Raw genomic sequence first — 27,535 nt, forward strand, 5'->3', positions numbered from 1 at the left:
AGATATTTGAGAGTCAAAGAAATTCATTTATCCGAGTCGTGGTCGTAGTGACAGGAAGGTAGCTCATGCGCCCTTTCTCCTAACCCCATCCCCTAACTCTTCCATTTCCAGGCCAAATTGGATGTTTAATCCCACTGGTAGGTATCCAAATTAGACACTAAAACTACCTCAACTGGCTCCTCTCAACACAATGGAAACTCATTTATTTTCAATTGTATCCATGATCTTATTTCTCAGTTATTCTACATTTTTTATGACAATCACTTTCTTCCATACATGTAGTTGTACATACTTATCCAGACATTTCAACGGAATTGCAGAGGTGGAACAAGTGTAACTCCCTCTTCTATTTCAAACCTCAAACTCCTACAGACCCCCGCTGATGCAAACTTTATAGAGCGACACTAGCAGTAAGATGGCTCTCTGTCTTTTATCCTTTCAGTCTCCATTTGTCCCACCTGTTTCCTCATAGGGTGAGGCACAGGTGGGATGCTGACACCAGCTTCATCCCACTGCTGTCCCAGTACGCTGCCCCTGAGATGGGGTCGTGACGGAGAGGAGCACTGGTGTGTGTCGAAGTCTGATCCTGGTTGGAGGAGGAACAAATGGACTTTTGATCGTCAGCGAATTCCAGGTGGATGTGACAAGGGTCGACAGGGACCGGTGAAAGGGGGGCCAAAGAGACTGGATCGTGACCAGATGCCTTAAAATGAAAGAAAAAATTAAGATGAAACATCTGTAAAAGAGAGGCTGTGCACTTTTCTATTGGTAAATTCTAAAAAGAGTAAAAAATTAAATAAATCATACCGGAGTCTTTGGTTGATTTTCAGTGGTTGGCGCAGCTTGTCTGTGTTTTCTCAGAAATACAGTGAGAAGTGGAACAAGGAGCAGAGAAATCAGCCCTGTTCCTAGACACAACGCAGGCAGCAGGCCTGAAAAGGGAAGACATACAGGTTGGCTGAACAAATCGCTGCCCCAACAAACATACAACACTGCATAATTTCACACACAGGGTTAACAAGATTAATCAACAGTGAGGCTGCAAAATTAGTGAGAAGATTTAATTGGCCCTTTGGACTCTGCACAGACTCCTTTTTGTTTACCTCTTAAAAAGCACAAAATCTGAAGTAAACAAAAGGAGACTGTAAAAAGTCCTGAAAGTTTCATTCAAATTCACCTCTGCTTGTGGGTGATTTGTTGAAACATTAAAAAAAATGTGTATACTAAGTTTTTATCACATTTTAAACACATTCATTTAAAAGAAGAAAAAAAATGGAACAACTAATATCATTTTGGGGAGCAGAACAATGTTTTTTTAAATATTCCAACCACTAGATTTGTGCTTTTTCAAAACTTAAAATTTGACTTGTCTTCAGTTTTCTTCACCTGATTTGGAGACAATCGTGACACACTGAGGAGCAGATTTCGGGGAAGCAGCAATGGAGAAGGTCGGGAAGGAATAGTTGGCCACAGCACAGTAGTTCTGACCCGGAGCCAAGCCTGAGAACTCCACATGGGACACCACCTCCTGGGTCCAAACAGTACGGCTCTGCAAGAACACAAAGCACTGGGCTTTAGAAAATAAAACCAGATTCAAAAAGTAAAAAAATAATTCACTGACAGTGTTGATTAAGGGGACCCTTTGATTGCAATTGCAACACTTTTCCCCATTTCATTACAATTATTTTGAGCATTTGGGATCCAATCACAATCATACACAAAACGTGACATTTTAATAAACAAGTGGATTTAAAATGGCAACGTCAGTGTTTTCTTGTTTATATACTGCATCCCATTGCAGGTCTTTATAAATTTGCATTATTTCACAGAAGGTTACGTTTTTTTTATATATCAACAAAACAAAAAGCATGTCAGACCTGGTACTCCGAGTGATTGAGCTCATTGTATACAGTCACTGTGGTCCAGGGGTCGATTAGTTCAGAAATGGGACAGCACCTCCCTGGGGAGCACCTCTTGTTGGCAGCACAGGGGTACTGCACCTTCACCAACACTTGGTCATCTTTCAAAGAGGCTGAGACAGAGGGAGGGCTGAAGGCTGGAGCAGGCAAAGGAGAGAGAGAGAGAGGGACTGTTCACTATCATATTACAAGTAAAAGCAGGTTAATGTACTTTTAAAAGCAACAGTTTTGAACCATGCAAGATAGACAGGGGAACTGGCAATAATCTGTATCACAGGTTTTCTTAAAAAGTCATAATACAGCAACTGCAGACTATCACTGACTGAAGTCACTGTAGTCGAACTTGCGTGGCTTCATCCAGATGGTGGAGCTGGGGCTGAGGTGGACGCCCAGACGAATCATGTTGTACAGCTCAAAATTTGAGAAGGCCTGCGAGACGTCACAGCTGCGGGACGAGACCCAAACACACCACGGTACGTCCTGCCAGGGGCCTCTGCAACAAGAGTAAACCCAAGTATTTGCATAAGTAAAAACAGAAAGAAATTCTCCCTCTTCTAATCACAGGCTTTCCCCAGCACATTTCATATGGCAATTTAAAGGTTTCTGCATATTAGATATTAACAATATCAACAATATTATATATTATATATATTAATTTCCAAGATTCACACTTTCACACAGTTAATGTAGGCCTAAACTATTAGGCATAGTTCCAATTCAAATTTCACATTTGGATTTCTTTTCATCAAAAGATAATGCACAATCACCACAGGTTTTAAAACGTGTTCTGGGAACAGTTAAAAGGTCTTAGCTTTGAAGACCTCAGAGAGCCACCAGAAGTGTGTGCGTGCAATAGATCCTGGATGTAAGAGGGAGCTTGACCATGCAAGGCTCTACAAGTAGTAATTACAGTTTTGAATTGCACTTTAAAACCTATTGGTAGCCAATGAAGAGCCTTAAGCACTGGAATAGGTCTTAGACAAACGTCTTGCTGCTGCCTTCTGTACAACAAGCATCTCCATCTCTTTTTTTAGAAACCACAGATCTGATGTTAACAATGTTCCTGAGAAAACACAAGATCAAGCGTAGCCCATGTCCCTTACTGTGCGTATAGGACCAGATCTGAGTAAAATTAAAAGATTCAGTAATATTTACAAAATCAGAAGCATTTTTGCAAGTATCATCATCCATATGAATATTAAAATCGCCCATAATAATCACTCTGTCCAGCTTAATAATGGATAATAAGAACTCGGAAAAATCAGTAAGAAAAGAGGCCACTGGCCCACGTGGCCGGTAAACTAAAATACAATGAAATGTATTTGAACGACCAACTTTAGTACTCTGTAGTTTGAAAGTTTATTCTTACTGTAGGTCCTTATAGGCTCTCTCCATGCCGCATGCAGACAGCGGTTGCAGGCGGACATATGAACGGAGCTGCAAACTCACCTGTAGGCTACCACTCCAGGTACATCCGTCACCCCACTCCCCCATGGAGGAGCGGATCAGCAGCGTTGTTTGGCGATCGTACACCCACGCCATTGACATTTGTTGACAAAGTCAGTAGCAATAAAGCGCAGGAAACAAACAAAACCAACAAGCCAAACACACGCGCTATTGCACTCAATCTGTGAAAATTGTACTTTGTAGCAGCACAATCAAAGTGTGTAAAGTTAAAGGATTGTCTCACACACACACACACACACACACACACACACACACACACACACACACACACACACAGACACAGACACAGACACACAGACACACTTACCCCTGTGTCTTTGTCTGCACGGTATAGGTGGTATTAGGACTGGCATGGGGACAATCCCACCGCAGGAGGCATCCTAAGTCCAGTGATTCCACTGCGGGGTAACAGACTGACCCAGTCGACCCTGGACAGTTTGCACGAAAGGCACACACCAAAATAGCACACTCACACCGATTCTCATTGACCCGTTAAGTCCGACTGTCACAACTTTGCTATCACTGTATGAGCACCCATAGAGGAGATAGCTTATTGAAACACAGGAAACAGCTACAGAGAAGTGAAATACATTTTAAAAAACGCATATTGACTTCAGTACTCACCAGTGATCAGCAGCACAACACAAAACCCCAAGCCCACAGTGGTTACACCTGGTGTCTCCATGGCAACTTGGTGACCTCTGGATCAAGTGAGCAAGGCTGTGATGGTCTTAGCTAAAGCCTGTACTGCACTGTAGGTGATGACTTATTTAAACACAGGAAACAGCTACAATGAAGTGAAATAAAAATTAAAAAACGGATATTTACTTCAGTGATCAGCAGCACAACACAACCCCAACCCCACTGTGGTTACACCTGGTGTATCCATGGCAGCTTGGTGACCTCTAGATCATGTGAGCAGGACTGTGACGGTCTTAGCTACAGCCTGTACGGCACTGTAGGTGACAACTCCTTCTAAAAGCAAGACAAACTGTAAAGACACACTGAGGAGGAGATGCAATAAGCTGCGAGGGAGAGCAATAGACTGGAGCCTAGAAGGAAGATGGAAGGGGTGGAGACATAAGGATTCAATTGAAAGCCGGTGATTTTGTAAGAGAGAGGATAGGCTGTAATCCACTTAGAGGAGAAGTTTGACAGACTGAGACAGTTAGAGGAAGAAGATGTACTTGAATCATGATTAAAATAAGCCATTAAGGGTGCCAGAATGGCTCAGTTGATGGAGCAGGCACCCTTATGTGGAGGTTTGCTCCTCGGCACGGCGGGCCCAGGTTTGAATCTGACCTCTAGCCCTTTTCTGCATGTTGTTCCCACTTTCTCTCCCATTTCATGTCTTCAGCTGTCCTGTTAGTAAGGGCCTAGAAGTGTCCCTAAAAAAATCTTTAAAAATTTAAGATGTTAAATTGAGGTTTTAAATAATATATTTTAAATTATGTTTTACTGAACTGCTGCCTTTTGCTGCATGTCATAACCTGTCTCTCTCCCCCATTCCAGTCTACTATCACTATAATAAAAGGGAAAGAAACCCCCCAAAAAATAACCTTCAATTTAAAAAATAAATAAAATTATGGGTACATAGTCTGGGCACAACCAATTTCTGCCCCAAATCCGATGCCTATCCATCTAATGAGATATTGTAGTCTAGACCTATCATGGCTAAAAAAAACAAAACATACATATCAGGAGAACAGCATTCTATCTTTTTTATTCAATGCATTCTTTAAATAATAAGAATCTGTACATCTCTTATACAGGTCTTTGACCATTCATTCCCAAAAGTAATAACATCAATAGTTTCAGTAATACAGTTGAAGTGCTTAACCAGGCAACCAGAAGGGCCAATAGAGATCACACAGCAACAAAAAACAGCGCACACACACACACACACACACACACACACACACACACACACACACACACACACACACACACACACACACACACACACACACACACACACACACACACACACACACACACACACACACACACACACACACACACACACCTCATTTGAACATCATCATCAATATTATCAGTCATACGAATCTTTACATCTGCACATTTAGAGGATCCAACCGACTGGACCCCAAACTGGAGTGTTTCCATGCTCTTGACATAGATCAGTCAGATCTACATGTCGCCCTCAGCCCAGCAGAGGGCGACGTGCAACAAGTCACCAGCACCTTGTCCTACAGCTTTCACGGAGAAAGTCAGCCTGGAGTGTGTTTTAGTAAACTGTTTTGCACCAAAAAGATTGTCTGGAAAATAAGCAGGGTATTGCTGCATTAAAATATGTGCAAATTCTTCCAAGACCCACTTAATTTCCAGGGATGAGCTTTTGGTGCAGAGTTTACACAAATCTTTTCGGTTTGCGTTTGGTGTTGAGGTTTATGTCTGTGCCCCCGGCAAAGCGAGTCCTGGCTCCAGGTTGGTGGTGGTGGTGGTCGTGGGGGTAGGGGAGGGTGGCAGGCCCTTGGGTCCCGGACAAAGCAGCCCACGTGAAGCTGCATGGTCCCCGTTCAAGTTCTTGTAGGGGTTTCTGCGTGGTGGAGCTCGGGGACACATTGAGGGAAAGCGAAGGCCAGCAAGGCAGCAGCCAGGACAGGAGAGGACTTCCTCCTGGTCCAGAGAGTGTCCGCTGCCAGAGCCAAATGGGGACGATCCAGCGGGGTCGCTGGGAGGGAAGTGGTAGCCGTTGTTGTTGTTGGTTGTTGTGGGAGCACTGGTGGTGGTGGTGGCAGCGCTCCATGCCAAGGGTCGACCAATGACCACGTTGTTGTTGTCCAAATGAGAGAGGGGAGGTAAGCATGGAGGCCCGTTGGAGATGGCCGACCCCCAGCCATTTGAGAAGGGAGGAGTGGAGGGTTGGATGGGAGTTGAGGAGTCAGACGGAGGAAAGGAGAGTTTGGAATAAGGAGATGACGTGCTGTCTTGTGTGTCTGGGGAGCTGGTACAGTCCATGGGCTCCTCCTCCTCGTTGTTCTCCTTCTCCTCCTCCTCCTCCTCCTCCTCCTCTTGGTCCAGCGACAGGGGTTCAATGGAAAGAGGAAGGCCTGAATCAGTTCCATTCCCTTCCCTAGCTGCCTTCTCTTCTCCTAACAAGCTCTCTTCTTCACTCACTCGGTTTGTCTCTCCATTTACAGAGTCTACCTTAGACATGGACTCCTGCTCTGTAAGGATTGTGTTCGGCGCTGATGTGAGGTGCGGAGGAGGCGTACAAGGCAGCGAGTGGCAGCGCCTGTGCCTCCTTGGTACCTCACCGCTGTCAGACTCGGAGACAGAGGGGTCGTCGCAGTCAGGTGGAGGAGGCAGGGTGAAGGTAAGGGAGATGACAGACTTGCTTGGAGTGTCGAACAGCTTGATCTTGCCTCCCTTGAGGTCCTCCCTCTGAGAGAAGGGGTTGACCCGAGCAGGAATTGCCATAGTAACAGAGGGGGACATGTTTGGGGGGTGGAGCATGTCGGATTTGCTACGGGAGAGTCGAGGATCTGACAGGAGGCAGAGGGATCGTCTTCGTAGAGGACCAATGACTGGAGAAACGGCTTTAAAAGAAAGAGTGAATTGACCTTTTTAATCTGCAGAAACAAACATGTTTACTATTTGGTGCTTACAGTACAGAACGTTGAGGACTCACCTTTGACTGATGGTCCATCCTTATGTTTCCTCTCAGCCTGTCTCCTCTCCAGCTCCACCACAATTTGGGAAAAGGATGGACGGAGCTTTGAATTCATCTGGCAGGAGGGAGAAACAGATGAGAGCGCATGAAGGTAAGAGAAGACAAAAACATTAATTTAAAATAAACTGCAGTGAAATATTAAGACTTATTTGATCTTTGCATACATTTTTATTTTGGTCCATAAACTCAAATAATTGGGGAGACAGACATGACTTGGATGCTAAAAAGGTGGATGATGCCCACCCCTTTCAAGCATGCAATCTGTAACATTTCTGGAGTATTTTTTCTGTCAAAATTATGTCTTTCAGGCATATAAACATAGGTTACAGAGTACTCTAGAATTGCTTTGTTTAAACATAAAATGACCATTAAGTATAAATGTACAATTCTCAACCAATGTTTGGCATTTGGTCTATTAGATGTGACGCAAAGATGTGTGTGTGTGTGTGTGTGTGTGTGTGTGTGTGTTTCTTACATTACAGCAGGCAATGGCCAGTTCCAGGAAGTCAGGAGGACAATCTCCCACCATCTGTTGAAAGGTGTCCACATCCAAACCAAAGTCCTGTATAAAAACACAAAAGATTTTAAAAAAAAGATTATGCTTACACGTTTTTGTTTCTGTCCAGGGACACAATGGGGAGAAATACTCTTATTAACTTCAAAGACTGGCAGTGTGTGTTTAACACTGTTGAGTCCTAGATCTACACTACATACTACACTACATTGCTGCTATTATTGCACTGGCTGTGCCAACAAGAAATGGTGCAATACACATACCAGCAGATGTTTTGTTTAATTTATTATTGTTTGTTATGCCAGCCGCAATTGTTTTTTATTTTATTTTTTGCCGCTGTGATTAGATCTCCTAATTTGTCTATGCATTAGATTGTGGGACAACGGTAAACATCACCAGCTCACTCAAAAATAGAGAGTTTTACTATCTACACTGATTTATCATAAAGTATATCTGAAGTGAGAGGAGATTCATACAGCATATACACTCTGTTTAATAAACAAATCATGAGTTACGATACATATTTTGTCAGTTATTTTGAGCATTTAGGAACACGCAAGCTTCTTTCAAGATAAGAAAGTCAGCTTCCTGTTTGCTTAGATTAGCAGTTAGATTCCAAAGTGAGATATCCACCATTTTACATAATTTTTTTTTAAAATAATCTCTGGAATTGCATAACTAAGTCATTTTGACATTGCTGCTTGCACAACAGTCATGTGCTTTTGAAATACAGATAGGCTTCAGGCAGTAAATCATACAGGAATACACGAGAAGACTTGCACTGTATTTATAATTGTATTCATGCAATGATATAATAAGGGGCTCTATGACATGAGACATGCATGAAATAAGTATGTGATGATAAAGGAACGGGGAATCATTAATGATGACAACGTCCTCGGTACCTCAGTGCGTGGTAGGATGTCGGGGTCGGCCTGTATCCTCGCAATGATCTCACACAAGATGATCCCGTATGCAAACACATCCACCTGCAGAGAGAGGACAACGGGTCGATCAAAGAGAGATGCACATGGAGGGGCAAAAAAGAGATTGAATGAAACGGAGAAAGAGAACTACCATAAAGTTTATATTTTACTTGTGTCCTTATATTCTGGGTTTATCAACGTTCCTTTAAACAAACACTCAAATATTCTGGTGAACAGATCAAAATTCAACATGTATTTCTCATGTAAATTACAATTGCATAGGCTTTATTGGTAATGTATGTAGTTCATGCTTTTTGTAGACATGAAGGTCTGAAAATGAGATTATCAATGATGTGAATTTCCATTTTTTTGTAATATAATCTAAAAACATGCACTACATTCCGGATGTGGTTTATACTAATTTATAGGTTTTTGTGAGACAAGGCAGGCTGCATAACACAGAAAATGTTAGGCAAACAGGATGTCCAACAAGCCATACATAAAAACACAAGCCAACACCTCTTACATAACTAAATTCCTTTTTACCTTCAACATAATAACTGAGTTATTAAATATTTATTGCTGCCCTGCCTGGGTACTGGGTTTATTTGACTGGGTGTGCTTTCATTACACCCACTGCGGACCTTGAACTCTTGCAACAATCTGCCGCTGAAAGGTAATGAAGACAGCGATCTGTTGGTACCTTCTCATTATACACCTCTCCTCTGAGCACCTCCGGGGCCATCCAGTAGGGAGAGCCGACGACCGCCAGAGGCTCCTGTTCCTCCTCACTGCAGAGAGAGGGAAGAGGCGGGGATACATGGAGGGAAGAGGAGACAAACAGAGGGCGGCTTCATGTTAAACCAGCACTTATTTGAGGAGCTTAAATCCATTTCACAACACCCACGTTTGAAAGGAGTGGATATCGCTTTAAAAAAATATCACAGTTTGGGGAAAGAATAATGTTTCTGTAAGGATTTATGAATCAATTAAAAGGAAATCTTTACAAAAGGTGGCAAAAGTGATGTTACAGAAGTTGGTCTGAAACTGCCTGAAAGAAATGCAAGAAAGCAAGTGGCACCTACAGAAAGATTTATTCACCTTTGTTTTTGAGATTTCTACCTTTAATCAGAGACAGTGGAGGTGAATGTAAATGCTAATTTGGCAGATGGGGCTTTAAAGAAATGTTGCCTAAGAAATAGATGAAAACATTTTTAGATTAAGCGATTAGTCGAAAAGAAAGAGAGATTATGGGGGGAAACCCAGCTTTGTGAGTTGGTTTCTGTGTACTTCCTCTGTTTCTAAGAAACCACAGTGTTTTTCAGTTACATTGAGATATGGTTGAGCAATTTTAGCTGAATAAAAAGGAAGGAAAACAAGAATCTGCAAGGACGGACACACACACAAACCAACACACACACACACACACACACACACACACACACACACACACACACACACACACACACACACACACACACACACACACACACACACACACACACACACACACACCACACACACACACACACACACACACACACACACCACACACACACCACACACACACACACACACACACACACACACACACACACACACACACACACACACAGCTGGCAGATACTTCCTTTCTGTGCTATTTCCATCTGCTACAGTGGGTTATGATACTGCAGAAAAACACAGCGAGGGAAGTGATGGCAGAGGGAGAGAGGAGGAGCCGAGACGGTTGTGGCTCCCAACCTAAACACCATTTGGAGAAGTGGACCAACAGAAACAAGAAACCGAGTGTGCAGAGGGCAACTGAGGGAAAACAATGCAACAGAAAACTCAGAAATGAGCAGAAAGAGTTAATAAGGAAGCAAGGGGAATGATGGAAGCGTAAAGGACAGGAGTGACTTGTAATGAGGGTCAGCAGAGATCCAGTAAGAGCAAAAGGACTGGAATAGTTTGACCTTTTGTGGAGTGCTTTTCCTAAGACCCCTTCATCTTCCCTCCTTTCCTTCTTTTCCTACCACAAACATTCGTAAAGTGTTGTCAACATCGCCTATTCTATGATAACACTCAGCTACAGGATACAACAGTGTTTGACTACAATATAAAAGCAAACATGCCCTTGAAAACAACAGATACACAATTCACCAGCTGCTATTGAAGCAGAGGCTGGAGCAAACAGAGCCTTTATGTTTGATCGCTTTGGGTATTCAAAAAATACACAATGACACGTACTCAGGTCAAAGCCCTGCATGTGTAAAATATTAACTTCTTAACCTCATATTTAGCTGGATGGACATGCATTTTTCTTAAGTCAAAAGCATTAAGATTTCAGCGAAACACAAAACACTTGATGCACACACACCACACACACACACAACACACACACACACACAACACACACACACACACACACACACACACACACACACACACACACACACACACACACACACACACACACACACACACACACACACACACACACACCCACACACACACACACACACACACACACACACACACACACACAACACACACACACACACACACACACACACACACACAACACACACACACACACACACACACACACACACACACACACACACACAAAAGGGCAGGCCAGGTTAAAGTGACAGCTGTCTCGTCTCAGCAAGAGTTGTGTTTACTGAAGAGTGAGGAGGGGAGGATAAGGGGCTAATGGGATGTAACCGTGTGTCGAGTGTGTGTGTCTATACATGTGTAGGCAGACTCTGACCTAATGCCTCCCAGTTGATGCTCTATATTATCAATTCACTGCCTGACTGTGAAATAATTGCAAACTCGACAAACTGTCTAATTTGAGTCATGGCCTTATATGGACGCTGAAGAGAAGGGATGTTAAGTCGTAGATAAACTGGGAACAAGAGAAAGTATGTTTACTGAAGTCATTTACTAAACTATAGTTTGACCTAGTGGTACTTAACTGGAATATTTCCATTTTCCATTTTTTCCATTTCTGACTTAGTTCGGCATTTTGGGAAATACGCTTATTTTGTTTCTTGCCAATGATCAGAGTAAAACCAGCCCCATTTCTGACTATGATCAATATTTGAGGATACTGAAGGTGAAGCTGGATGGCTATAAGGGTGCTGATCATTTATAGTCAGCACAGACCAGCGGTGGATTGATGGCAGGGAATAAATTATGCAACATAAATGTCACAGCATATTAAAAAAAACACCTGCAAACACAGAGAAAGAAACAACGAGATGACGGCAACAGAGCGGCGAGTCAGCTGTGCGTCATGGCTGGCTTGCAACGACGCCTCACAGTATTAATAAAAAGATCTTTAAACATTGAGTGGTGGTGGCGGTATACTTTGGAAAAACCTGACTGTGCTTTGGTGTGAGCAACATGTCTCTTTCTGTGTGCAATTGTGTCTCCTCAGAGAAAAGAGAAGCTGTGGGACAAATTTACAGATAATAGCTAGGGATAAGTAAAGTATAAGTTAGGATAAGTAAGACAAAGAGAAGTAGAGGAATGTGATCTATTGAGCGTGACTTATCTAATCACAGTGTTAATAGAAGTTTCGATGAATGGACTGACCTGTAATCTGGTATTTTCTCCGCCAGGCCAAAGTCTCCCACCACGGCTGAGCACACACAGCCCTCCCAGCGCACCAGGCAGTTCTGCACAGAGGGGTCATATGTCAAATCAGTATTACTGCTGTTAAGTGAGTGAGTGAGTGAGTGAGTGAGTGAGTGAGTGAGTGAGTGTTTGTGTGTGTGTGTGTGCATGAGACCCTTAGTGTGTATTTCAAAAGTGATGAAAGATTCTGTTTGGGCAGAGCTTTTCATTTTCTGTAAAGGACAACTGCAGATTTTTCCACACTTACAATTTGGCCATATGAACAGAAAGGGTTGGTTTCTGTGCCATTTTCCACTTTGAAGTGATTATTTCACCATGTTAACCACAGTAAGAAATCTGACTTGCCAATAGCCAACAGTTTCCAGCATGTCAACATTTCCGTTACAAACGTTTTGAATTGAGAAACTCAATCCTCGTTGATACATTAATATAAAAATAAAAGACTGCATCAGTTATCTTATTTCTCTGGCCTTTTTATGTTTTAAAGCTTGATATGTTGTAGTTTGAACACTTCATGTTTACGTCTCTTATTTACTGTCTACTGTGAACTATTATTCATTTTCTATTCAGAACTTTACAGAATTGACTTGCTATATTTCCCACAAATAATTTTTGTTGATGTCACTGCAAGATCTGTGACGCATCTGCAAAGCTTCTTAATCTGCACCAGAGCTTTTGATTGTTTCCAAAACCTACATTAAAAGCAAAAGATTAAATTGTTTTGCAGTGATAGGACTCTCACGTTGGAACAACATTAGTGTCTTGACTACTTTGTGTGAATCCTGGTAGTCTTAGTCTTGCAAAACAGTTGTTAAGTAAGTGTAGTTTCATGTGCATATAATACACATGTATTGCTCCCTAAGAAGCAAAGTCACTGATGTTCAGTGATGTGTGTGTGATGGCTGATGTTCAGTGATGTGTGTGTGATGGCTGATGTTCAGTGATGCGCGAGTGTTTGTCTCATCACCTTGGAGGTGAGGTCCCTGTGGAAGATGCCCTTGCTGTGCAGGTACTGCAGTCCCCGGGCGATGTCCAGGGCCAGGATCATCCGCACACTCCACGACAGGTACATGTCACTCCCCAACAGCTGCTCCAAGTTACCACCGTTGATGTACTGGATCATTTGGATAAACGGCAACAAAAGGGAGTTTAATTATTAAAACACAAATAAATAAACAAGGAGTTCCTTCCATTTTGAAAGTGATTGGCTGCTGATATAAAAGCTGCTTTCCTTATTGTTTTGGGAAATTGGGATCTAAAAGTCCCAATGATGCCGTGATTCCTGTAAAGACTGTGCTGTTAACATGAATGGTGCCATAAATCATTACCTACACAACACATTAACAAATGTTTAGTCGGTTATTGGTATGGTTATAAGCCTCTCTCTCTTTTTACTGTTCGGGTTCATTGACCAGTCCACAGTTTATTTTATTTTACTGCTCCTTCTGAAGGTGACAATTACAAAAGTCAATCAATTGTGAAGTCATCTGTAAAAAACAATTTCCGCTGGTTGCCGCTTTAACCTCAATGATAATTGAATATCTCAGGTTTTAATTTCTGCAAATACAAAACAAGCAACGAGTTGAAGACCACCTTGAGTTGAGACTTTTGAAAAAAATCTTTTAAAATCTTAACCCTTGTGTTGTCTTCCCATCAAAATTAAAAAGCAACACTTTTGTTGAGGCTATTAATCAACGTTTAGTTCTTACATTTGTCACTTTTGACGCTTTTAACACTATTAACTTTAGTTTTACAGCCTGATGTTTGAGTTATAAAAGCAGAAAGTATTTTGACTAAAATTAAAGGAATGGATGTTGATGGATAATCACAGACTGGAATATGTCAACTTTTACTCAATACTATTTCAAAACCACTAAAAACTTTTTTTCAAAATGCTAAAAAATTGATTAAGACACACCAAAATGAATGAAAGTAGAGATTTGTACTTGCCAAAGAGCGTTCAATCATGTTATTTTGGGTAGTAAAAAGAACACTGATATAGGAAAACGGGTCAATTTGACCCGAGGACAACATGAGGGTTAAGAGTTTGTTTCTTCTTTTTTTGACAGTGAGAGTAAAGATAGAAACAGAAAATATAGGTATGACATGAAACAAAGGTCACCAGAGACATTGCGGTTGGTACTGTACACATTTTAACCACAAGGTGACCAGAATTTCCCTTTTTCTCACATTTTAAAGACTAAAAGATGAATTGCCCTACAGAGAAGTCAATATCTGGGCCATAAAAGAGGTTTTACTGTCTATCAGTTAACTCTTACAAGGCCCATTTATTACTAATTCAATATTTAAAAAAAGTCATTTTTTGCTGATCTTTTCAAATAATACAACACAATGACGTGTCACACAAGTACAGTAGTACCATTACACACACACACACACACACACACAGCAAAACACCAAAATGTTGAGCAGCTCAGTAACTACGGCAACATCAGGTAAGTCCATCACACGTAAGAAAATGTTGAAATGTCATGAACAGACTGACCCCAGTCTTGTTTAACCAATTCAACTGTCAGACAGTCGTTTATAGAGAGACGTGCTTGTTTTATAATACCAACTGAGCTGCTGCTTTCATGATCAACCTCTCTTTAGCAATCAAAAAATTAAATCCGATATCAAAAGGAATCTGTAGCAAAAGCGCGGAAAAAAATACATGTACACGTCTCTGTGGGGAATCCAATTCCTCAAATTTGTTTGGTTTGCAGCAAAGAAATGTGAGCAACAATCTACTTATGGAAATACAGAGAAAGAATTTGAATAGTGATGGATGAGATTAATAATTATTAATTAATTAGTTAATTTTTATAGGAAAGGATCTTTGAAGTGGCATGTTCCTTGAAGGTGCTGTTTCAAGAGTAAATCTCCACATTAGCCCAAGAGAGATGTAACATTATATTACACACACACACATAACACCTTATATATATATATATATATATATATATATGTGGTATGTGTGTATATATAATTGTATATATTATTATATAGATAATATTTATATATATATATATATATATATTATATATATATATAATAATATATAATATATATATATATATATACACACCACACACACACAACACTCACTCACTCACGGCCACTTATTAGGGATATGATGTATATATATATATGTGTGTGTTATATATATATATATATATAATATATATATATATTATATATATATATATATATATATATTAATATATATAATCCACACACCACACACACAACACACACACGTATATCTTCTATCATCTATATTATAGAAATATATGAAATCAAACTTAGATTATATCTTGCATTGTTAATGTTTAACCAGGAAGTCAGAGAGAAACGTTTTAGTAGGCGCCGTCAAGTTTGCGGTCTGAAATTAGAATCTCGCTGTAGTTGAACTAATAAAAAGTTATCCCAATCTAAACTGTAATTGAAATAGGGGTCGGACGACCCAAAATTAGAGGCTTTCCCTAAATCAACTTTTCCTATGTCATGATTTGCTTTCAATTGATGTTTTGCATTTATGTAGAGTTGTATGTCTAGATCAAAAGGTCCAAGTTCCTTTATTGGCCATGTGCACAACAATAGCATATGTAGTCATTGGCAATTAAAATCTTAGGCCTCATGTCTAGCAAGCAGTTGGCTGGTAAAATCTCACTACGTAATGTGTGCTTGTTGCACCCATTAAAGTGATTCTAATTGCACACTTTTACTCAGCAGCAGGTTAATTAGCGTCTTACCTCTGTGAGGGCGTGGAGCTGCCCCTCGTGGACACACACTCCTATAAACCTGGAGGCAGAACAGACAATCCCTTAACAACATAATGTGAACAAATGTGTCTAGACAGACAAACACATTTCATGAAGATTCAAGGCTTTTTGGATGGAGGTTGTAAAGATTAGAAATAATAGAATATACCAGGTTTAAAAAATAAATAAATAAATAAATAAATAAAAAGGACAGCATGTTTGGATTCAAACATTTACGTTACCTGAGTATGTTGGGGTGCGCCAGTCGGTTCATGAGCTGGACCTCCCTGAGCATGTTGGCTCTGTTGCTGGCCAGGATGTTCATCTTCAGAGCCATTACCTGACCCGACACACGATGCTGCACCTGCATCAAACAACAACAAAACAACACCATTTTAAATTTGATCCACAATTGACACAAATGATTTTAATACCGTTTATTCAACATTTTCTGTGTACATATTGGAAAGCCAAGGCAAGGATGCAATGTAACACCGGAAAAAAACACTTGACACCGTGACGAAAATATTTAAAACACCTCACAGTAGGCCTACACATAAAACAGATCTATAGCTAAACAGAACAGGCCTTTAGCAGAGTATTCATGATGATAATTCAATATAAATACATAAATCACATCAGTTCAAACCGACAAAAAGGAAAACTACAATAAAAATTCTAAGTTGAAGTCAGTTGAGTATCTTCAACTGTTTTTGCTGCTTCCGTGCCCTAACCTGCTGCTATGGCAATGGCTTCGTCTGGTATGGTAACCATGGTGACATGCCCCCCCAGGCTACATATTTGCTTGGCAAGTAGTTTGACTTTCAAAAGAAAGACACACAAGCAGCCGACAAGCACAAAAATCTCTGGTAGAGTGTATAGAGAAGAAGTCAGGTGTTTCTGAGTCGGTCTGCCTGTGTTAGAGTGTGTCTTTTTATTTTCCTTATATTGTTTAAATATTTGTTTATATATTATAAATGCTTTAATGTATCTTTTACCCATGGGTGGTTTTACATGTTAAATGGCCTGATCTGTATAATACAAATTACAGGAGTATTTGAATGGATTTAATTTAAGAACTTTATCGGTCTGTTTCACAGCTGTCTTCACGTTCATTACTGATTTAACAAACCTTTAACAGTATCATAACACCACTTTTGATTCATTTGTTGTCTAGTGCTACTATATGCAGCTCAGTGAGGCTGTACTCATTTGTATACTTTAGTCAATGCAATGTTTATGACCAAATACCTGCAAAAGCACTTTCTGCACTCAATTTCCAATCCATTAACAAGCTAATTGTTAAGACATTTTACCTTTTATTTTGTAGAAAGATTTTTCAAATCAAGGTATCGAAAAAGGAAGAACTTGGTATCACTACCAAAAGTTATAATTAACCATAAAAGATAGTCAAGTATGTAATTAGTAGCAGTTTGCAATTTATATGTTTTGAGCTTTGGTTGAATGACCACACTTTATTTGCATTTACAATCTGCAATCAAGGTTTTAATGCCTGACTGCTAACCAAATTTCCTTTTGAGCTAATAATAAAGTTGAACTGGCACATGAGGATATCAGGTTGTGACTTCATTAGTGACATGACTGTGTAATAAAAGAATGAAAAGGGTGAGGGAGGAGGGAAAGTGTGCGAGGGGTCAAAGTCTGGAGTCAGAAGTGTTTAGCTGAAGTTAGTGTGACACTGGCCTGGATCTTAGCTGGGCTGTGGATCAGAGTGGTAATGGAAAAAACCATAAAGCCTATTAGAGACCAGACTAGCGTGCAGTGCGTTCTCTCTTTCCACACACACACACGCACACACACACACGCACACACGCACACACGCGCACACACACGCACGCACACGCACGCCAGAAGTTGCTTCCTCTAGCAAAGAAGAAGTTGGAGCAGAAATGTTAACATGCAGCAGGAATGTGGATGGAGTGCGGGACTAATCTTTATATATTTACAGCACTTAGAGGATGATGCAGACTCCTGCAGGCTGGTAGATGGAGCTTTGTAGCCGATTAGAAGGTTTCTTTATACACTCAGTCTTCTCCTGCTTCCATTAGCACAGATTTGTTTGGCAAGCAAGCAGGACTGTAGGAGCTCTGCGTGGCTGTGCATTTACATCACACTTGCCTGCTTTTTCCCTGCACACGTCTGCCTTCTTACTTAGTTAAAGAAACTTATGTGCTCATCTGGAATCCTGTGACTGACTGACTGACTCACTCTCTCTCTCTCTCTCCACCTCTTTTCTCTCACACTCGTATATAGGCAGGTTACAGTGCAAACGAGAGCTAACTGCTGATGCAGCAGTGGTTGGAAATGCAATGCTGCTACACCCGAGTGTTTTGTTCTGACAGATTTTAGCCTCAGAATAAACAACCTCTCACTCATCATTATTAAGAGCTGAGAGTCTGTCAGCAAGTTGGGCAACATTTTCTTCGGTGTGTGTTTTTTTTTTTTCCTAACTCTGCAAAGCCACAACAGGGTATGTGTGGTGTTCTGTTCCAAATTCTTTATGCCAACCACTGTACTGGTCATCTCCATGGACTCGCCACTGGAATGCTGATGTCCACGCCTACATCAAGATTTCCCCATGATATGAAGCACCCACAACAGACTTGCAAGTACGCGCCCAGACACACCCTTAAGCTCTCCTTTAAAAACACACTCTGTCTTGTAAAGTGCTGCAGTCAGCAAAGGAAAGGTTGCAGGCATCTCGTGCTCCTGTTCCGTGCCACCAACATGTGCAGCGATGTCTGTCATTAGCCGGTGGCCCGACGGAGCTGACTGATGCACAGCGAGACAGAGGGGGAGGATGTGTCAGAGACTGCAGATGGATGATGCATACAAGGGCAAAAGAGACGAGTTACACCTTTAAAAAGAGTTATGGCGTCTTAGATATCACATGTGAAGATGGTAGTAAAAGAGAAACTGCAGAAAAATGTGTTTCAGTCCAGACCAGTAGTTTAAAAGGATGAAGTTACCAGATGGGGATGTCTGTAATGACTGAAACAACCTGAATCTTTTGTTGTACAGGGATATAGCCAGGATTTTGGGAATGCCTACTGTAACTCAGGGGCATGCAAAGTCGTTTTTGACCAGCCACTAAAAAGTTAGTAAAATTGCCTTTCCCACATTTTCCGCCAAAATAAATATTTTGGTAAATATCTCCATCCTCAATTGCTTAAATTCTGCTTAAGAAATACAAAATCCTGCTATTTTATGCAGGTTTTGGCCTAAAACAGAAAATTTAAGGATTTTGAAACATATCAGAACCAGCCTTTAAATACACTCACCATGTAAAGTTGTAGTGTATAAACTCCTTAGGATGCTAACACACACCCACACCCACACACCTCTGAGGGTCTCCAAATGATTGGGATGGTTGGAGGAAATACATAAAGACTCCTATAAAAATTGGGTTGTTGCTGTAAGTAACATTAAATCTGAATGTTTAGCAACAGTCAGGTTACTGTGGTATTTAAAAGATAAAGTATGTTACAGTATTACTGGTCTGTAGCCAGGCACATAAAAACAGAATCTACCCTTAAAAAAAAAAAAAAAAAAAAAAAATCATCATCGTCACAAAATGTGCAACACTCCAGTGTTTTTTTGGTACCAGACTAAAGCAAAATCTCAGAATCAGCTTTTCAAGCCATCACTTCAAAACAGGATAGCGTCAATCGATTTGACAAGTGAGCTTTGAGCTGAAGTGTGAAAGGACATTGAGTGAAAAGTCCCTGAAGGAGTGAACTCCATTTGCTTTGTATGTGCATTGGAAGATCGAGAAATTAGCTTCTATTGCATAACTCAAGGCTTAAGCCGGCGCGTGATGAAAAAGAAAACAACTGTGTGAATGCATCTGTGTAGGTGACTGAAACAAGGCACCCTTCAGCGAGTGAGTAGGGAGATCCTTCACCCCCCCCCCCCCCAGACTTTGTGCGGTCAAGCCAGGTTCAGAAACACAACCTGACCCAGGAGGCAATCAGTCAGGTAGCAGACAAGCTGACACAAACGGCTCACTCTGTCTGTCGCAAAACAGTGGGGTGACGCACTCCTCCACATGCACAGGCCTAAACATGAGGGGTCAATTAAGTCCATACACGCAGAAATACATGTGTACCATCACTGACCTGTTGCTTGCAAGTCACCTATTTGGTGTTTGTCTTTTTTTTAAAAATGAAAAAAAGTGAGTGAAAGAAAGTGAAGAGTGAGTGAACGTTTGCAGAAGCAGGCTAGAAGGACAACGCCTGTGTTACAAACTGGAAATTTAATACATGGTTATTTACCAGACATATAGTTTAATTAGAGACTGTTTAGCATTGCATCATGGGAAATGTAGGTGTTATTGGACCTTGATTCATACCTAAAAGTCAGGATCTTTCTGTAGTTTTGATTTGACCACTCTTTTTTTTTTAATCTGTCTCTTGTAAACTTTTTGCAAGTGCAATACTAAAATGACAAGACTGCTTCAAGCTACAAGTGTATGAAAATGTCTCAGATTCTTAGATGTCTTTGGTGGAAGTTGAATTCTCCAGAGAAACAGGGACACATTTCCTGGGAAGAGATGGTCCTCTAGAATTTAATTTCATTCACCCGAATCAGGGAGGAGGCAGAGATTTCAGACATGTATGTAAAAACCATGGCAAAAGAAATGCAGAGTGACTGTCTGTGTCACTCTGTATAGCTTGACAAACTAGAACATTTTGCAATTTCAGTAAACCAACACTATATAAAAAACATGACAGATAAGTGACAAAAACAAAACAAAAACTGAGCTCTGCTGAACAACAAAAATCATTTTGCAATAACTGTGATACTGACTTGACATACACATGCAAACAGAGCCATTTGTTTACCTTTTCACTGGGGAGTGGTCTTCCTTAAACTTTAGCTAGCGCACTGCCAACATGTGGATGGGAGGAAAGGCCATTGTGTAGTGATATAAACACACACAGTCTTTTGAGGTTAACTTATGAAAACAACAGTAACCATAATTGAGAGTAGGGATATGAAAACAAATAATTGTGCAAGTATTGCCCAACACTTCTCTATTTGAATCCTCATTCCATCTGTAGTGTTTTAAGCAATAAACACATTGGTTCAAGTGAAGGGAGTCACGTACCATGCTTAGCGCTTTCGTGTTTGTGCGGCTGTGCAGAACGTAAACAAAGTTAAATACTTGTAGAGCAAGTGGCAGAGGAGTAGGCCCTGACTGGAGCGGTGGGGAGGGAGAGAATAATGAGAGAAAAGTGCTACAATAAGCTGCTGATGTTCAAGTCTGCACCTGCTCTCCCATACCAACACCAACATTCAATAACAACATGGACAAACACAGAGACTCCTAATCCCAGACACTGACACTGATCACAAGCACACAGACAGCAGCTGATGATGGATCAGGGTTTGTGTGTGCATGTAACTTCTTTGTTGTCATTCACTTCCCAAAGCAGACACTTTGACATTTAGTTCCACTACCCAGGATTTACTAAGAACTTATCATATCCCAACACGTCCTGATGGGAGAGTCACACAATCTTTATCTCTTAATCTCATGCACAATGTTCTTTCAAGACGAGGCTGAAATGGCAGAAATCTATTATATAAATTACAAAACAATTTCTGATATTGATGCATACACACATGGCAATGAGAGCTGGAATGATTAGGAAATTAATCAATTCGTTGATTGACAAAAAAAATGCTTGTGACAGTTTTAATAATTAAATAACGACATGAATTCGAATTTGCCTTTTGTCTCAGTTGTCTATAATAATAAATGGAATATATGTTTTACCAAACAATTAATCAAGAAAATGCAAAATGCAATATTTTGAGTGTGTTAGGTTGTGTATTATAGACAAAAACTCTTCACACACATAAACAAAGACTTAAAATTACAGTTTAAATATAGGAAACTTTTGTAAGGGGGATAACTTTAACTGCAATGTTTGTAATATGATATGATTTAACCGCAAGTAAATCTATAATAATACTGAACATTTGTCCAATATACACAACACGTACAGCAGTCTTTGGCAACCCCCCCCCCACACACACACACACCTCTCCTTCAGCTTATTATCATAGCTCACGTGTGAGCAAGGAACTACCACAAACGATAATTACCATGATGACTAGTTTTGTTATGGAGAAATTCTTGCTATGTGACTCATGTAAATGTATTTAAATTTCAGCTTACCTCCAACTTTTTCGCAACAATTACCAAGACATACACTTGTCATCAGCCTTGAAATTATAAAGAAAATTGAGCTTGAAATTTAACGCAGTCAGACCTTCTCAACCTGTGCAGTTTTTTTGAGCACACCAGCCAGGGTGTGACCAGGCTGACAGAGTCCACAGGTACACGGGTTTTTGGAAAATGGGGTTTATCCCTATCCTGGAAATCCAGAGTTTTTGCGAAAGCACAATTTGAATTGGCTCAGCGAGTTAGGGAGATAGACATTTTAAATACAGTTTGAGTGGTGAAAATCCATTCAGCCACTGAGGAGATGTAAATGTCTATAGTCAAGAAAACTCTTGCCTGCAAATTTCATAGCATAGGTTCCAAGGAAATAACATAATAACATGTAGGTGGGTAATTTTTTACAACTGACCCGGGCTATCATTGTCATATTTGACCTAGGGGGAAAAAACCTGGCCGAAAACATAAAAGCCCTTTGAAAGCTCTCCTTAGTGTATTAAGAGAATATTGAGCTGGGGACATATGCTTCCCAACACTATCCATCTGATTGCTACTGGAAGGCCAATATATATCCAAACATACAAGACTATTACAAAAAGAATAAGAATATTACACTTACCACCAAAGTGGGATGCTGTGGACGTTTTGTGAAAACAATGTTGTGAGACTTCCATGTCTCATGTAAATTATGGAAAAGGTCCAAATGAGAACCAAATCTAAAGTTTGTTCCTGTTTTCTTTTTCTTAGACAGCAGTTATCTGTATTAGCAAATATACCAATCTATTATCAGAACAGAAACAGCTGATGGCAGCATAATCCATTTGGAAATCAATCCAACTTTGATTAAAAAAAAAAAAAAAAACCTGCAGCCCTGACAAATCGACAGAATAAATAAATAATTTTTTTAGTTAAATGAACAATTAAGCAAAGTCTTTGGGATTGTGTTTTTTATTGCCGTCGAGCCTTCAGGTCGAGTTTGAGGCAAAAACACACGCACACGCACGCACGCACGCACGCACACGCCAGGTTACAGTGGCAGCTGTCTTGTCTCAGCAAGAGTTGTGTTTACTAAATGACTGCAGGATGGGAGGATAAGAGGCTAATGGGACGTAACTATGTGTTGAGTGTGTGTCTATACATGTGTAGGCAGACTTTGACCTAATGCCTGCCAGTTGATGCTCTATATTATTATCAGTTCACTGCCTGACTGTTATAAAGCAACAAACTGTCTAATTTGAGTCATGGCCTTATATGGACGCTGAGGAGAAGGGATGTTAAGTCGTAGATAAACTGGGAACAAGAGACAGTATGTTTACTGAAGTCATTTACTAAACTATAATTTGACCTAGTGGTACTTAACTGGAATATTTCCATTTTCCATTTTCTTACTTGCCGAGGGATCAATGATCAGAGTAATACCAGCCCCATTTCTTGCAATGATCAATATTTGAGGACACTGAAGGTTTTTCCAGATACTAAGTTTTTAATACTGCCAGGATTTCAGCACACAGTTAGTCTAGAGAGAAGGAGTGGAAGAAAAAAAACAGCACCTGAAGGATTTGTCTCAACACATGTGCGCCTTTCCTTTCTCCCTTTTTGTTTGCCTTTCCCTTTTACTTTTTTTCCAGTTTCACAAATGAACACTGGAGAGGTGAATGGTTGCCTGTCTACCTGCTGCAAGCCTCCACTGATCTGCAATGAGGACTGAAGCACAACAACACACACACACACACACACACACACACACACACACACACGCACGCACGCACGCCAGAGCCTTTGTAGCAAAGAGCCGGACATCCATTTCAAAGCCTGAATATACATAAATGCTCCATATGTGTTTAAGGGACTGCTAAATTTTATAAACAAAACATCCAACAGCGTTTTAGTCAGCCATGTCAGCAAACATTTTAAATGTGACTGATAGTTGCGGTAACAATTTCACATTTATATGGCGCTATCAAAAGGGCAAGCCAATCCAAATCTAAGTGCCAACTTGCCAGGCCAGCAATAAACACGGTGACATTTGCATGCTCATTGGCCATTCAAAGGGCAATGTTAAGGGAGTGGATTCAAATGAACAAGCACTAAGAGTGAAGTCACAGAAAAGAAAGTTATATTTAATGAGATGACTGTGACTGGAGAGTTCAGAGAGCACATTCAATATCAATGTCTCAGTACTACAAGTAACAACAATCACTGCTATGTGAGTGACTACACTGAATCATGTTTTAACCTCTCGGCGGTTATTGTAAATGTTTATTTATTGTCAAATATTTAGCCAATCCCACATGGGATCACCAGACACCGCTGTATATCAGATCTTTGGGTCATGTATATAGTGAAGCTATAGTGAACAATTAGTTAATTAATCTATTAGCTGATCAACAGAAAATGAATCTGCATCAAGTTTGATGGATTAATTGTGATTGTTGTGAAGTAACTGTTTACAGACTCTAAAATGTGAAAACGTCTTGCTTTTGTGTTCTAATATGGTAGGAAATTGGATATTTGTGGATTTCTAACTGGACCAAACAAGCCATTAGAAGATGTCAACGTTGGCTCTGGAATCTCCTGATGGGCATTTTTCACTGACAGTTTACAGACCAAACTATTAACTAAGTATTCAACAGATTATGATGTAAATAATCATCAACTGCAGCCTCAACACAAAGCCAAAAGAAGAAAAAAAAAGTAATCATATCATTACACGTACACACATCAAATGTGATTTTGGGGTGTTTATGTACAAAAATTCCAAATACATGGTGCACAAAAGAACAGAAAAACACTTTTGCTACAGGGGACATTTGTATCCTAATAATTTACATTTACCTTATCTTACAGTTTTCTCCACTTTACAAAATTCCACTGAAAACATTTTTTTTTTTTTAGTTGATACAAGGTTATCTATCACCTGACAGCAATGACAGGTGCCCTTATACCCACATCACGCATTCATTTATCTACAAAGATAAACAAACCCCTGGAAAGAGGAAGCAGGAAGCAGACAAAGGGTTGAAAAGAATGCACATCACTCCTGCTCCAGTGAGTCTTGGCATTGCTCCTACATTGGTATGAAGATACTCCTAATAATCTCTCATTAACAACCACATTATCAAATGCAGTAAATTTACAGGTTTAATTGTTAGTGAAGGGTGAGGTCCTTCAGTCTGATCATCTGTTTCTCTGACTATATGACTGACTACACACTACTTTTGTATTGGTGGTATCTCACACACCATCACTAGTCTGCATGAGGCTACTCAGAGCCATCATTAATGATGCAATCCTCAGAATTAGCATCAATGCAAGTTAACAGCAGCGTGCCAAAGGGAGGAAGGTGGCTGGTCTGAACAAAGATAGGGAGTATAGGGTTACCTACACGTGCCCGATTTACCTGTCCTGACAGTATCCACTTGCACACCAAAACACACTATGTCCACCTTACATAACATGTGGGTCACTGCCAACACGTGTGAAGAGAAGAGCACCATTAGATGGGACAGTGAGGTGTCAATTTCCACCATTATTCAGCATCATGCATCTTTTTTCACTTGGTTTTTGGTTTAGGATGACCTGGTTGCCATAGATACCACTTAGATGAGGGATCAAGTGAGTTAATGGGTCCCATGGCATGAAAATTTCCCTTTGAGTTTTTTTTTTTTAACATTAATATGAGTACCCCCAGCCTGCCTATGGTCCCCCAGTGGCTAGAAATGGTGATAGGTGTAAACCAAGCCCTGGGTATCCTGCTCTGCCTTTGAGAAAAGCCTTATGAGGTCTAAGGGGCAAGGTCACCTCCCCTTTCTCGCTTTGCCCGCCCAGAGAATTTAGCCCACCATGAGAGAGAGAGAGACATCATGGCTTTCAAATGAGTAAACTGGTAGTGGTCAAGGCCACACCCCCTGCCTCCACCTTGTGAGACAACTTAAGTCCAAAACACACACACACACACACACACACACACACACACACACACACACAACACACCACACACACACACACACCACACACACACACACACACACACACACAACACACACACACACACACACACAACACACACACACCACACACACACACACACACCACACACACATCACACCTTCTCAACTTGAACACCTCAGAGAAGAACCCCGCGCCGATCTTCTCGCAGTTGAAGTCATCTAGACGGGCCAGGCTGGACACGGCGCTGCGCAGGGCCCGGTAAGAGGACGGTCTGATCCGGTTGGTTCCGTGGACGCTGTGCATGGGCGGCTCTGCCTCTCCCTGCTGCTCCGGCTCGACCCTCTCCGTCTCCATCTCGGGCGCCCCGGGAGGAGAAGGAGGTGGAGGCGAGAGGAGGACGTAAGACGTGTGTGTAGTTTAAAATCCAGCCCGACTACTGTTTACATTTCCCATGTCCGCTACAAGGCCACAGCGCAGGGCTCTCCAGAGGGGAGGAGGGATGAACTCTCAGTGGGAAAACCAAATGTCGCAGCTGTGGTCAGCGACCGGTTAGGCCTAATTCCTCTGTCAAATTCCTGCACACGTCCGGAACGGGCTTGTTTCTATCTGTGTCTAACGAACTACGAAGCTGCAGCGTTGCATCCTGCAGAGTCAGTACGCAGTTTTGGTAAAGTCCATCATGCCGTGCAGCAGATTGGGATGTGCCGTTTTCTAAACTGCGCAGACTGCTACTGCTGCTGCTGCTGCTGTCTTGGCAGCGGCGTCTCTCTCACGGTTTCTTTCAAACTGCTCCTTCTGCAGTAGAAAAGGCCGGGGCTTCCCTCCTGGTTCCACCAATTGAATTCTGGGTTTCCAGTGCGCACAGAGCTGCCTCAGTGACGCTGCGGCCTATTAAAATTGAAGAGAGAGAGTGAAGAGGGGGGCGGAAACAGGGGCGTTAATTCACTAAATCATAAAGTGTGTGCTAATGAGACTGATCTTACACTAAGACTCCTGCTCATATTGACTGTGCCTATGTTATTGACTATAACATAACCTGAGCAATTTGGCAAATTATCATCTGACGCACATTGCATCGAGGCGTTAAACTCTTCGCATCTCAAATTGTGTTCTATCTGCATTAACATGAAGACATCGGGATCACATATGGGCTCAATGAACACATGCTGATACAGATACATAACTAGATAGTAAAACGTAAATGAGTCTATTTGACATGTTACAGTAGCCTACCTGCTCTCCTGTGATAACAGCGTCGATGCAGCAAGATATCGCATCTATTTGTTAGTCCCTGCACTTTCCACACACCGGCGCGCTTTAAAACTCATCCGATGACTCGGGCAGTTTTCATGGCTGCGCTATTAATGGTCGCTCGGTCACATTGGGGGGGGGGGTTCAGAACAGCGCGCATGCCGCCTGCAGGATCCTTCTGTGCTCTGCAGGAACCTGCGTGTCGCGG

General features: G+C 41.1%; 2 protein-coding genes and 1 long non-coding RNA gene across 3 annotated transcripts in view; all 3 read right to left on the reverse strand.

The window, feature by feature from the left end:
* Positions 1–330: 330 nt before the first annotated feature.
* si:dkeyp-75h12.7 (uncharacterized) lies at positions 331–4,147 on the reverse strand. The gene is made up of 7 exons (XM_032544125.1): positions 4,011–4,147; positions 3,694–3,814; positions 2,243–2,412; positions 1,878–2,056; positions 1,387–1,549; positions 808–932; positions 331–703 (listed from the first exon to the last, which is right to left on the reverse strand). Exons 1-7 carry the CDS (start codon positions 4,069–4,071, stop codon positions 467–469), a joined length of 1,056 nt encoding a protein of 351 aa, XP_032400016.1. The 5' UTR covers positions 4,072–4,147; the 3' UTR covers positions 331–466.
* Positions 4,148–5,090: 943 nt separating this feature from the next.
* LOC116707037 (uncharacterized) overlaps positions 5,091–27,535 on the reverse strand; it is a 23,259-nt gene continuing 814 nt past the window's right edge. The window contains exon 2 of the long non-coding RNA XR_004336389.1: positions 5,091–5,412. This is a non-coding gene — a long non-coding RNA (uncharacterized LOC116707037). The remainder of the gene's footprint in view (positions 5,413–27,535) is intronic.
* Positions 5,095–26,964, reverse strand: tesk1b (testis associated actin remodelling kinase 1b). Its single transcript, XM_032544103.1, has 10 exons — positions 26,242–26,964; positions 16,157–16,278; positions 15,906–15,954; positions 13,118–13,264; positions 12,109–12,191; positions 9,227–9,314; positions 8,503–8,586; positions 7,559–7,645; positions 7,042–7,138; positions 5,095–6,949 (listed from the first exon to the last, which is right to left on the reverse strand). Exons 1-10 carry the CDS (start codon positions 26,428–26,430, stop codon positions 5,796–5,798), a joined length of 2,100 nt encoding a protein of 699 aa, XP_032399994.1. The 5' UTR covers positions 26,431–26,964; the 3' UTR covers positions 5,095–5,795.

Source organism: Etheostoma spectabile, chromosome 19 (assembly GCF_008692095.1).
Source record: "Etheostoma spectabile isolate EspeVRDwgs_2016 chromosome 19, UIUC_Espe_1.0, whole genome shotgun sequence".
Classification (NCBI taxonomy): Eukaryota; Metazoa; Chordata; class Actinopteri; order Perciformes; family Percidae; genus Etheostoma; species Etheostoma spectabile.